This window comes from Babylonia areolata, chromosome 4 (assembly GCF_041734735.1).
Source record: "Babylonia areolata isolate BAREFJ2019XMU chromosome 4, ASM4173473v1, whole genome shotgun sequence".
In the NCBI taxonomy this organism is placed as follows: domain Eukaryota; kingdom Metazoa; phylum Mollusca; class Gastropoda; order Neogastropoda; family Buccinidae; genus Babylonia; species Babylonia areolata.
Genome location: NC_134879.1, coordinates 51,453,376 through 51,464,417, shown reverse-complemented (window position 1 = coordinate 51,464,417; position 11,042 = coordinate 51,453,376). Strand labels below are relative to the sequence as shown.

At 45.4% G+C, this 11,042-nt stretch overlaps 1 protein-coding gene across 1 annotated transcript; it reads right to left on the bottom strand.

The window, feature by feature from the left end:
• Positions 1-3,516: 3,516 nt before the first annotated feature.
• On the bottom strand, positions 3,517-5,220 carry LOC143281482 (uncharacterized). The gene is made up of 2 exons (XM_076586691.1): positions 5,185-5,220; positions 3,517-3,897 (listed from the first exon to the last, which is right to left on the bottom strand). Exons 1-2 carry the CDS (start codon positions 5,218-5,220, stop codon positions 3,517-3,519), a joined length of 417 nt encoding a protein of 138 aa, XP_076442806.1.
• Between the last annotated feature and the right edge of the window lie 5,822 nt (positions 5,221-11,042).

Sequence of the window (11,042 nt, the reverse complement as noted above, 5' to 3'; positions counted from 1 at the left end):
CATACGAAAGCTCTCTCTCTCTCTCTCTCTCTCTCTCTCTCTCTCTCTCTCACACACACACACACACACACACACACACACAGACAACACACGCAAGCACGCTCATACGTGCTGGGGCTGGCAGTTTACACAAAGATAATACACCATATTCAGCCATACAATAAAACAAATCACACAAACGTAAGTGATATCAAATTGAAAATGTTCAGTCAACAATCCATTTGATATAAATTCATGAACAACTTTTCGAATACAAGTTTATCATTTGTACACGAGGATAAATAAAAACAAGTTTTAAAACATGGCATTCTGACTGTCGGCGTGTTTGAAATGGACCATCTGGCAACGTTTAACAATATTGTTTTCAGAGGTCTTTGAGTGTGTTGTACCCGACAATGATCTATTTAAAGTGGATCTAACTTTATCACACATGCTGTTCATAGACAAAAAATATTCCTTTTCTGAACATGTGATATTCAATGTTTGTACTAAAAAAATAATCGTAAAACAGGTTTGCATGCTCGTCTTACAATTCCGACTTGAAATTCCATTTGGGAAAGCAATGTGTAAAACAAGCCATGTTGTATCAGCCAGCATTCTATAAGAGCGTATCTGTTAACAAGCGAACAAGAGCGCGCGCGCGCGCGCACACACACACACACACACACACACACTTACGTTCCATTTTCTCACACTGACTACACACATTCATCTGTATTCATCCACGTAAGTAAGCATAACTGCTACATAGTTCTTGCATAAAAATCATCTTTCTAAAATGCATCTATATGGAATATATAGCATTACTTTCGTGCATCTGAATCAAGACTGGACATAACTATAATAATCATTGTTCAACAAACAGAAACAAAAAGACTGAACAAATGTTATACCATTTCAATCAAATCATGCTTATAGATTAAACTATGAGGCTTTAAAATCGAAAATAGGTACAAAATGCAATCCGCAAAGAAAAAAACACCTACCTCATGTGAAAACATTGAATGCACGCGAAGATGAGCTTTCTTGATCTCACAGACACGTCCTATGTAAAATTCCACTCGTGACAACCACACACGTCGCCTGAACTCTCCGGGCTGAAGACAGCTAGAGTGGCGAAGGTTTGAACAACAGAGACACTTCCAGCCAAGAAGAGCACACCGCAGAGGATGAACAGGGATGACGACGCTGGTCAATAACCAGTAACCAGTTCAATCAGCTCTCACCGAAGAAAACGCGCTGGCGCTGAAAAGAGATGATCTTCTCGAGGCATGTTTGGACATGGCGGCCTCGGCACGCACCCTAGGATCGAAGCAGGCGTAGAGAGCTTGTAGACCGCCGTCCTCGGTGCTAGAGTCGGGCAGGGTGTGAAAAGTCACGTAGCTGAGGTCAAAACAGCCGCTGCTGACCTCGCCGCTCGTGCCCGAGCTGTGGCTGTCGTCGCTGGCCCTGTCCGTGCCCGAGCTGTGGCTGTCGTCGCTGGCCCTGTCCGTACCCGAGCTGTGGCTGTCAGAGCTGTGGCTGTCGGAGCTGGGGCTGTGCTCACTGGAATGCCAGGAACGTCGGCTGCTGGCTGAACTGTCCGGGGAAGACGTGTGTCTGGGCACGACGGGGTGTCCAGGGCACGGGTCTTCGTCGTCCCGCGCTTCCCTGTCATCGGAATGCTCTGGACGCGGGGTTCTACTGCAGGGTCGGTCTTCAGTGTTTGTGCCTTCGTGGTATGCCTCGTCACGGACTTGAGGCGTTGTTTCTTTGCAAGTTTTGTACTCTGCGTTTTTACTTTTGCTTAGCACTGTGTTCAGAATGTTCGTTCTCTCACTGCAGGTTTCATACTCCGTGTTTGTAATCTGGCTACACGATGTGTCAAAAATAGATGTGCTCACACTGCATGTATCATAACCAGAGTTTGAACATTTGCTAAACGCTGTGTTAAAGATACTGGTGTTCTCACTGCACGTTTTGTAATTCGTGTTCGTGCTTTCACTGAAGGCCATGTCAAGGACACTGTCGGAACCTCCATCGCTGCAGGACTGGAAGGAGGGAAGGTCGTCATTGGAGTAGACGACAGAACCGGCACTGCGCGTGCTCTGGGGACTGTCCGTGTTGGTAGTGTTGCAAGACACTTCTTCAGACTCCTCCTCTATCACCTCCAAACGGTGCACGCTGTCCAGCCACCAGGTCTTCAACCCCGACTCTTCAAGGTTACCCCCTTCAGACTGGTAGTAGCTCCACGACGTGCTGCTCTCAGCTTCACTGCTCCTACTGTCCGACGTGTCGCAGAAACTGTCAGAAAACGAGTCGGAGCTTCTTTCAAACGTTCTGTCGCTGGATCTGAAGTAGGTGCTATCTTGCGAGGTAGTGTACGAGGAAGAGAAGGTCGAATCGTTGAGCGGAACGTGCAGGAGTCGGAACTGTTCGATTTCCACGATCTGCTTGCTGAGGCCGCTTTCCTCGTCACTGATGACGAGGTCCGGAACGTCCCCGGGACGTGGCCGATCGGACGGTCGGCGGCGGAGCCTGAGGCAGATTGTGAGGGCGACGGCCACCGCCACGAGGAGCACTGCCACGGCGCCTCCCACCACGGTGCCCGCCATACTATCTGCAGACAGGTCGGCACTGGTGAGGGGGGAGCTAGTGGCGTTCCCAGAACCCGTGACTGGCATGGCCATCGTTGATGGCACCTGGGGCAGAAAGCGAGACATGAACAGTGAAAAGGCAGCGTCATTTTTTGTATTAGTCTTCAGTCTGTATGCATATTCGTGTTCAGGAAACAGGCTTGAACTGTAGCCCATCATCTTCTCAATGAGGTAACCTATTTCATTACTGGGCAATAATCCCACATGGAGTGGAGTGCTGGCTGACTGTGTAAGTTGGGGGGTGGGGGGTATTGGCGTGTGTGTGTGTGTGTGTGTGTGTGTGTGTGTGGTAAGAGGGGTACCACTGGTATTTCCAGTGTACAGCTAGTCCAGCTACTCGTAGCGGAATCGTGTCGTTGGAACAATGCTGTAAGTTAATACTGCGTCAGTATCTTGCAAGCGTGACAGTAGGGCGTGATGGGCTGTAGTATTTTCGGGGTTTGGGGGAATTTTTGTCACAGAGGAGGAACAGAAACCCAAAACATGTTTGAGGTCTTACGTCAAACTTGTCCACCCGCCATGCATGAGCCTTCCTACCAAATAAGTGATTATCTTTTCGTATTCATGTCCCAGCTGTGACATTCAGCAGTTTTTTTCGCTCATTCTAGGAGGTAAGTGCGGATACGGACAATGCGAAGGTAAACGCATTTTGAACAGCATTCAGTTCAAAGCGACTGAGACTAACATCCTTGAATAACAATATCATAAATTGCATTCTGGTGGACACTAATTACAGCGTAAGACTGATCGTGATAAAAATTATACTTGATCTTGTTCTTGGTCTTGATCTTGTTAGACGCTTGAGGCCTGGTAGTGGCCTGTCCGCCAGTCTGGGCTTGTCACTATTCTAAAAACTTGCATGCGAGGTTATGACTACAGACTAGTGGTAGCACTCATAAAGGGAGGGAATACTGGCCCAGCGAGTGTCCAAGCGGCCCTTGAAAGCAGCCAGTGTTGGGGCTGTCACCACCTCTTCTGGGAGGCCATTCCAGGTGTTGATGACCCGTTCCGCAAAGAAGGCACTCCGAACGTTGAGTCGACAGCGGACCTTGCTCTGTTTCAGGCTGTGGCCTCTGCTCGCTTTGTTGCTGGAGAGCGTGAACTGTGGCTTGTCCGTCTTGTATATGCCATGGACATATTTGTTGGTGTCGATCATGTCGCCGGATTTCCTTCTGTGCTCTAAGCTGGGCAGTTTGAGCGTGGCCAGCCTCTCTGGGTACACTTTGTCCCTCAGCGAGCCGATGAGTTTTGTGGCGTGTCTCTGAACATCTTCGACTTCTCTTCAGAGGGTCTTCAATTGTGGATTCCAGACTGAGTGTCCATATTCAAGAATCGGTCGTACCAGTGCCTTGAACAGTTGTACGAACAGGTCCTCAGTAAGAAAGTCAAAGGATCTTCTGATGATTACAACCACTTTGTCCGCTTTCGAGGCGATGCTTGCTACGTGGGCCTTGAAGTCAAGCTTACTGTCTATGTTCCTGTGTTCCTCTTTGGTCTCAAGGCCTGACTAAGCGCGTTGGGTTACGCTGCTGGTCAGGCATCTGCTTGGCAGATGTGGTGTAGCGTATATGGATTTGTCCGAACGCAGTGACGCCTCCTTGAGCTACTGAAACTGAAACTCTTCTTTGGTCTCGAGAAACCGAGGCTCATTTGGTGCTCTGGCAATATCCACAATTTTCCCCCTCAAGACCGAATGATAAGTGTTCACAACAAACCATGGGCGTTCACTTCGCCAGTCACAGAGGAGTGGAGGGGAAGAAAAATTAATGTGGGTTTTGCCCTCACTTTACAGATTCCTAACGAAGGCAAAGTACACCCGTGCAGATGATGAAGTATGCATGTTGAAGTTTCCGTCATGCATGTCAAACGCGGGTATTGCATAATCACTTCTTGGATACTTTTTACACGACAAGATTTCACAAAATTTCTACAAATTGACGACATGCGATTTTATGAAAAGCGCCCAACGGGAAACGATTTCCTTTTATCACATTTCTAAGCCACCCCCAGCACTACCACCCTTTCCTGTCAAACTTAAAATTCACAATGCTTCTATCGAAAACAAAGACACGTAAAAAAAAAATCACATATCAACTTTATTCTTTGACGGAAAGCAGCTTGTATGAGAATGGGGTGGAAATCGGTTGGGGTGGCAAAAGGAAGTCTTGCTCGATCATTGCTGTTTGTAAACACTAACGACAGCAATGTCTTCTTCCTTCCCCTCTCCATCCCCTGTTCTCTCCGCCCTTTTCTATTTCGCTCCTCCAAGGTTTGAAAATTAAAACCAAATTGTTGAAAACATTCTTCCTTATTGAATATTTTCCCGCATTCTCCAAGCTTAAAGCGCACCTGATCGTCATTCATTTCCCCACTGATATTGCTTTTTATCAAACAAATCAGCCAGATGTTGGGGGAATGGATGGGAGAGCCGTTTCCCTCCTTTTTCCACTGTCAGCGTTATTTTTACCATTACCACTGTTTGCTGGAACTACTACCACAACCACCATTACCACAATTTCGACGACTACAGCAGCAAGCAGCCACTTACCGAGAACACACTGGCTGAATTTCCCAATTTCGACATCCTTTCTGTAGATACAACAGCCAGAACCGTCAAAATCAGGAAACGAATAAAATCCCACTGACGAATGTTTCGCAGCAATATTGATGAACAGAGAGAAACGCCGGTCGAAAAGCATGTGTGCGTGTGTGTGTGTGTGTGTGTTCTTTATACCATTGCCTGCTGTTCAACTTGCTTTTCTGAGAAGTACTCATTACTGTATGTGGTAACGTGCAACCTGTTGAAATTGACAGGAGTGTTCAACATGTGAACAATCAAAACGACGTCAGTGTTTTTGCGTTGTCTTTGTTTGTTTTTTTGGTTTATTTTTGTTAGTTTATTTCCCGTATTTTGTTTTCTGCTTGAGCAATAAAATTCATTTTCACATCATACATTATTTCGAGCATTGGAGGGATCATCTTTCCGATACTTTCACTTCGATTGAAACATTTATCTAAAATGGCGTTTGCAGGCTGCATAAAAGTGAAAGCAACAGTAAATCTGAAAGAAAAAAAGCCTTGAATTTTAACATTATTCTTGTCAGTGCACAATATGGTAAGTAATGGTCGCACCGACTTTTTTGTGGTCTCTGTTGCTCTGTCTACTGTTGAACGTCATCACGACGACTCAATGCACCCACAGCCAGTGTATTTTCCGTCACCCACTGAATCGACCTGTCAGTGTAGCCAGCTCCAGAGGAAGTTTTTTGTTCACCTCTCCACCGTTTTCTGTTTTGCTTGCTCCTGACATGCTGCAGAAGTTCTAAAACCGTTTTTGGTTTTTTGTTTCGCTCTTTTTTGTGTTTTGTTTTGTTTTTTGTTGTTGTTTTTTTTGTCATGGCTTTCGTCTTGATTGTCTTCAGACATCCACCTGTTCCCCTGTTCATTTCTTTCCATTCAAGGTGATCGTCAAGGTCGGATGGGCATAAGACGGCATGAATTGTGTGTGTGTGTGTGTGTGTGTGCGCGCGCGCATGCGTACGTGTGTGTGTGTGTGTGTGTGCGCGCGCAAGCGTGCTTGTGCTTCTGTGTGTGTGTGTGTGTGTGTGTGTGTGTGTGTGTGTGTGTGTGAATGAAGCCTGACTGAATGACGCAGGAAAACAGGAAACGAATGATGAGCGCCTAAACGCAGCTCTCAGTCGGCTGTACTCAGGTCGGCAGTCTGTTGTGCACATGACTCCGTGTTTATAAAGTGCTCATAGCTTGTAGTCCATCAGCCAGCAGGTTAATATAGGGATTCCTTATTTTAGCCGCTTCAAGCAAAGTTTCCCATGACTGGAATGAATTTGGAGAAATTAGACTCATTTTCATCACATTTTTAACTCTGTTGCTGGATGATGCACTGGTCAGCTGAAGACTTTAATCCGGGTCTTCCTTCAGGCGGAGCTTCAAACATGATTGTACTGGATCCTTATCAATCAGAAGTACTTCTGGTGGTCAGTACTGCCCTCTGACGCCGTCCGAAACAGACACAAACACAGGAAAAATACAGATTTTACTCTCTTTATGTTAATCCCTATATCATAAGAATGTGTAATACTTTCACATATCAAATGATAAAAACAAAGGTTGCTGTTTGATTTACCTTTAATAGATTTAGCTCTTCAAGTATTGTCTCTAAACCTTGATCTGTTTTGCCCGTCCCCTAGTTTGCATGTATGCCCATGGTCAAAATGCAATATCTTTTACTTTGACTTTCATCTATTTCTGCTCAAATTTTCTTTAGCGTGTTATTCTACATCTGGTTGTTTAGCAGTTACCTGTATATTTACATCTACAACCATTTCGGCAGAGCATTATACCGACTTGGACAAACTGAGCATTTTGTCGTGTTGCGTAATTTTTGATGAAACTAACAAAAGCCATAATTTTTCCGAAACGATTAACATTTTTATAGTTTTATGATAATAATAGTTGTTCGCAATTCCCTTGCGCTTCGTTTTGCTTCTAAATATGTCTTCCTTTTTCTTACTAGGTAGCCTTTACAAAAGACGAAGTGCCGCATTTTGTGTGAATTTTGTCATGAAATCCTCAAAACGGCACTACATTTCATGAACGAAATAATATTTTGATAGTTTCAGTTTCAGTTTCAGTAGCTCAAGGAGGCGTCACTGCGTTCGGACAAAACCATATACGCTACACCACATCTGCCAAGCAGATGCCTGACCAGCAGCGTAACCCAACGCGCTTAGTCAGGCCTTGAGACAATTATATTTTGATAAATGTATAAGAACAAAAGTTGTTCTGCGTGCTATTCTACATCGTCTTCTTTAGTAAGTACTTTTTTTCTTTGCAACCATTTAGGCAGAGCAGAACACAAACTGAGAATTTTGTCGTGTTGCATAATCTTTGATGACACTTACAAAAGTGATTACTTTTCCAAAACGATCAACATTTTGATTTAGCTTTGACAAAAGACGACATGCCGAATTTTGTGTGAATGTGTCATGAAATCCTCAAAACGCCACATTTCACGAACAAATAATAATTTGATATATTCATAAGAACAAAAGTTGTTTAGCATGCTATTATACATCTTTTTTGTTCAATAATGGCTTTTCTATCTTCAATGGTTTAGGCTCTGGGAGAACAGAGCTTGATCACGGTGCGCGTTCTCGACGCGGTAGGGTGGGGTTAGAAATCACGTAATAACAGGCAGAAAGCTGCCACGTTCACAACATTATCATGATTTTCTGACATCTAGGGACATAGACGATTCCAAAAATAAATGATAACACTTGCCACTATGAGTGGTACCGACCCCCTTGATTTGAGGGGCTGGCTGAAGGACTATTGGTCTGTGACCGAGGATACGCACTGTACAAGTATAAGTATCAGTAATCAGCCAATCAATCAAATGAACTGTCTCTTCACGTGCCTTGCATAATATTCTCCACATTGACCTAGACCAGGCAGTCCTCTTATCGACACAACGAGCCGAAACACACCAACTGGATGTGACGTCCCGTTCATCTTTGCTTCGACGGGCACAATAGCCGAGTTGTTAAAGCGTTAGACTTTCAATCTAAGGGTCCCGGGTTCGAATCTTGATAACGGCGCCTGGTGGGTAAAGGGTGGAGATTTTTCCGGTCTCCCATGTCACCATATGTGCAGACCTGCTAGTGCCTGAACCCCCTTCGTGTGTATACGCAAGCAGAGGATCAAATACGCACGTTAAAGAGCCTTTAATCCATGTCAGCATTCGGTGGGCTATGGAAACAAGAACATACCCAGCATCCCCGAAAACGGAGTTTGGCTGCCTACATGGCGGGGTAAAAACGGTCATACACGTAAAAGCCCGCTCGTGTACATACGAGTGAACATGGGAGTTGCAGCCAACGAATGAAGAAGAAGAAGAAGAGCTTTGTTTGGTCAGCAGATCAGATGTTTGCTTTTCGGTCCGGGCATCGATTTTTCGCCAAGAGCAATGCGGGGGAGCCAAGTAGGCCTAACAAAAGGAACCAGAGAACAGACGCGGTTGTTTCCCCTAAAAGATGTGCCCAATTGCACACTCGCACTTCAACATACGCTGTCTGTTTCTGTCTCTTCTTTCGTTGTCTGTCCGCCTATCTTTCTTTTGCGCGCTATCCATTTCACACACACACACATACGCATATATATCTATCTACACAATCGAAGTTAAAAACAGAAACTGGAACGTTTAGATATATTAAACCGATTACAGTCAACTACGGATTCTCAGTCCAAGGTTATAGTCAGATAGCTGAGGCACTGTAGATAACAAACCAGGCACACACACACACACACACACACACACACACACACACACACACACACACACACACACACAAAGCACGCACGCATGCACACACACACTCACGCACGCGCCCACACACATACTGAAAATGAAAGTCGCGCGTTCGCGCGCACACACACACACACACACACACACACACACACACACACTCCAACTAAAAATGAAAGACAGTCGCACACATTTTCCGCAAGCCCTGACGTTTCCCAGCAACTCCAGCATTCGGTGGTCCTGCACGAAAGCGGCTGTCTGGCCCATGGGAAGAAAAGTGCATAAGATTAAAACCACCACCCACTCCCACAATGCACCCCTTCCCCAGACTCGCCTCACGTCCCCATGTCCTTGAGTGACCCCCTCCCCTCCTTCCTCTATCCTGTCACCTCTCCCCCTTCCTCCTTCTCCCTTTCTCCTGGGGTTTATTAGGTTTCAAACCATGAAGTGTCTATGACCTTTAATGGTTCTTCTTCTGCCATTCTCCCAGGTTTTATTCAGTTTCAAACCATGAAGTGCAAATGACATATAAACGGTTCGTTAGTAGCTTCTGTAGGGTTTTACTTTTCCTACAAAGAAGGTTACTGAGTTTGCAGGTGTCTTTGTCGTTTGGTAGTCGACGTTTTTTTCGTATGTTGTTCTTGTTGTTTTTGTTTGTTTGTTTTTGGATGGACACTTCCATGAAAAAGATGCATATAATAATGATCAGACTAACGCTTTAGAAGTAGTTGTAGTAGCAGCAGCAATAGCAGGAACAGTATCAGTAGCAAAGTGAGAGCTGTATTATCAACGGTTTCTCCAGTCAATGGGAAACCATTTACAGCTTAGTCTTTTGTGAAGGACTATGACTCTCAAACTAGGAGGCAAAATTGCACTGGCTCTTAGTGCTGCAGCCTTGTGGGCTAGTTGGCCTTTGGGAACCATCCAACGCTGACTGTCCTAAAACCCTCTTGGGCGAGAGAGTGGGGATGTACTTGGGCAAGACACTCTCCACTATAATCAAATTCTAGCCCAAATAGTCGGAACAGCAGATGCCTCCTCTGCTGTTCCGATGGTCATAGTCGAACACGACTGACTATCATATATCAGTAGTAATGGCGTCGGCAGTAGTGGTAGTAGCAGTAGCGATAGTCACAACAGTGCACCAGCGGTCATGGTAGTGGAACAGCTGCAGTTTCTGCAGCAGTGATAGTAGCAGTGGCGCTAGAAGCAGAAGTAGCTGCAGAAGCAGAAGTAGTGGCACCAGCAGGAGGAGTAACAACAGGAGCAGTATTAGTGGTAATAGAAGAACAGCAGCAGTAGGCGAAGTTACAGTAACACAAGTAGTAGTAACAGCAGCCGTGGTAAACTTAATGCTGTTAATTGTACCAGTTAATACACAAGGTCAAATGGGAATTTCTTCTGCCACTGTCCTGTAAAACTACACGCCAAATAATTACAAATAGTGATTAGAATGCAAAATTACACACTAAACTGTGGGCAGTTTGTTTCCAATGTCGCCAAAACATGAAAAAAAACTAGATAGATGGATATTAATGATAATGATGATGATGGTGATGATGATGATAATGATAAGACTCAAACCATGGGAAATCCATGGGCACACTGGCCGCACACCTATTGCCGGCTCTCTAACCCATCAACTGTGCAGACTATTGGTCCCGTGGCCACTCGACAAGATGACAATGCCCGTCTGCACTGTGCCCATACCGTGCACAGGGGATTCACAGGATGCAGTTTTCGTCACGTCCAGCTGGTCTGACCCCCATTGAACTTATGTGGGACTCTTGGGTCGATGTTTGAGGAAACACTGCTGAAATCACCCGTTCCTGGGTCAATGTATGAGGAAACACTGCTGAAATCACCCGTTCCCGGGTCGATGTTTCAGGAAACACTGCTGAAATCACCCGTTCCTGGGTCGATGTTTGAAGAAACACTGCTGAAATCACCGGTTCCTGGGTCGTCGTTTGAGGAAACACTGCTGAAATCACCGATTCTTGGGTCCATGTTTGAGGAAACACTGCTGAAATCACCCGTTCCCGGGTCGATGTTTCAGGAAACACTGCTGAAATCACCCGTTC

Excerpts from the sequence above, each read along its gene's own strand:
- LOC143281482 (XM_076586691.1), bottom strand. The coding sequence starts at position 5,220 with ATGTCGAAATTGGGAAATTCAGCCAGTGTGTTCTCG. Across the intron at positions 3,898-5,184 it reads ATTCAGCCAGTGTGTTCTCG|AGACACGCCACAAAACTCAT; the intron begins GTAAGTGGCTGC and ends GAAGATGTTCAG.